The following is a 464-nucleotide window of genomic DNA, read 5'->3' as shown; positions in this document are numbered from 1 at the left end:
TCGTCGCCCTGCCCCCGCCCCTGCCGCATCTTCAGCCTCTCGATCTCCCAGAGCTTCTGTGCCTCCTCCCTGCTGCTGGGACGGAGGAAATCTTCCTCCTGGTGTGCAGAGCCGGTGATGATCAGGGCAGGGGGGGGTCAGGACCCAGAGCCCCCCCCACCTCCCAGCCCCGATTTCGGCACAGGAGCCAGAGCCCTGCCGCATCTTCAGCCTCTCGATCTCCCAGAGCTTCTGTGCCTCCTCCCTGCTGCTGGGACGGAGGAAATCTTCCTCCTGGTGTGCAGAGCCGGTGATGATCAGGGCAGGGGGGGGTCAGGACCCAGAGCCCCCCCCACCTCCCAGCCCCGATTTCGGCACAGGAGCCAGAGCCCTGCTCCGCGCATGCAAGCCATGCGCCAGACCCCAACAGCCGTGAACCCCCAGACTGAATTTGGGGAGTCCTTGGGTTTCCAGCCGGGCGAGGA

General features: G+C 66.2%; 1 protein-coding gene across 1 annotated transcript in view; it reads right to left on the bottom strand.

Moving 5' to 3' along the window:
• Positions 1-464, bottom strand: part of PTK2B (protein tyrosine kinase 2 beta) — an 8,283-nt gene that overhangs the window by 2,848 nt on the left and 4,971 nt on the right. The window contains exons 9-10 of the mRNA XM_009703600.1: positions 169-273; positions 8-98 (exon numbers count right to left, since the gene is read on the bottom strand). Coding sequence (XP_009701902.1) covers positions 8-98; positions 169-273 — 196 coding nt within the window. The remainder of the gene's footprint in view (positions 1-7; positions 99-168; positions 274-464) is intronic.

This window comes from Cariama cristata, unplaced genomic scaffold, assembly GCF_000690535.1.
Source record: "Cariama cristata isolate BGI_N322 unplaced genomic scaffold, ASM69053v1 scaffold28307, whole genome shotgun sequence".
Lineage (NCBI taxonomy): Eukaryota > Metazoa > Chordata > Aves > Cariamiformes > Cariamidae > Cariama > Cariama cristata.
Note: the sequence above shows the minus strand (reverse complement) of the source record. Positions and strands in the feature narration are given on the sequence as shown.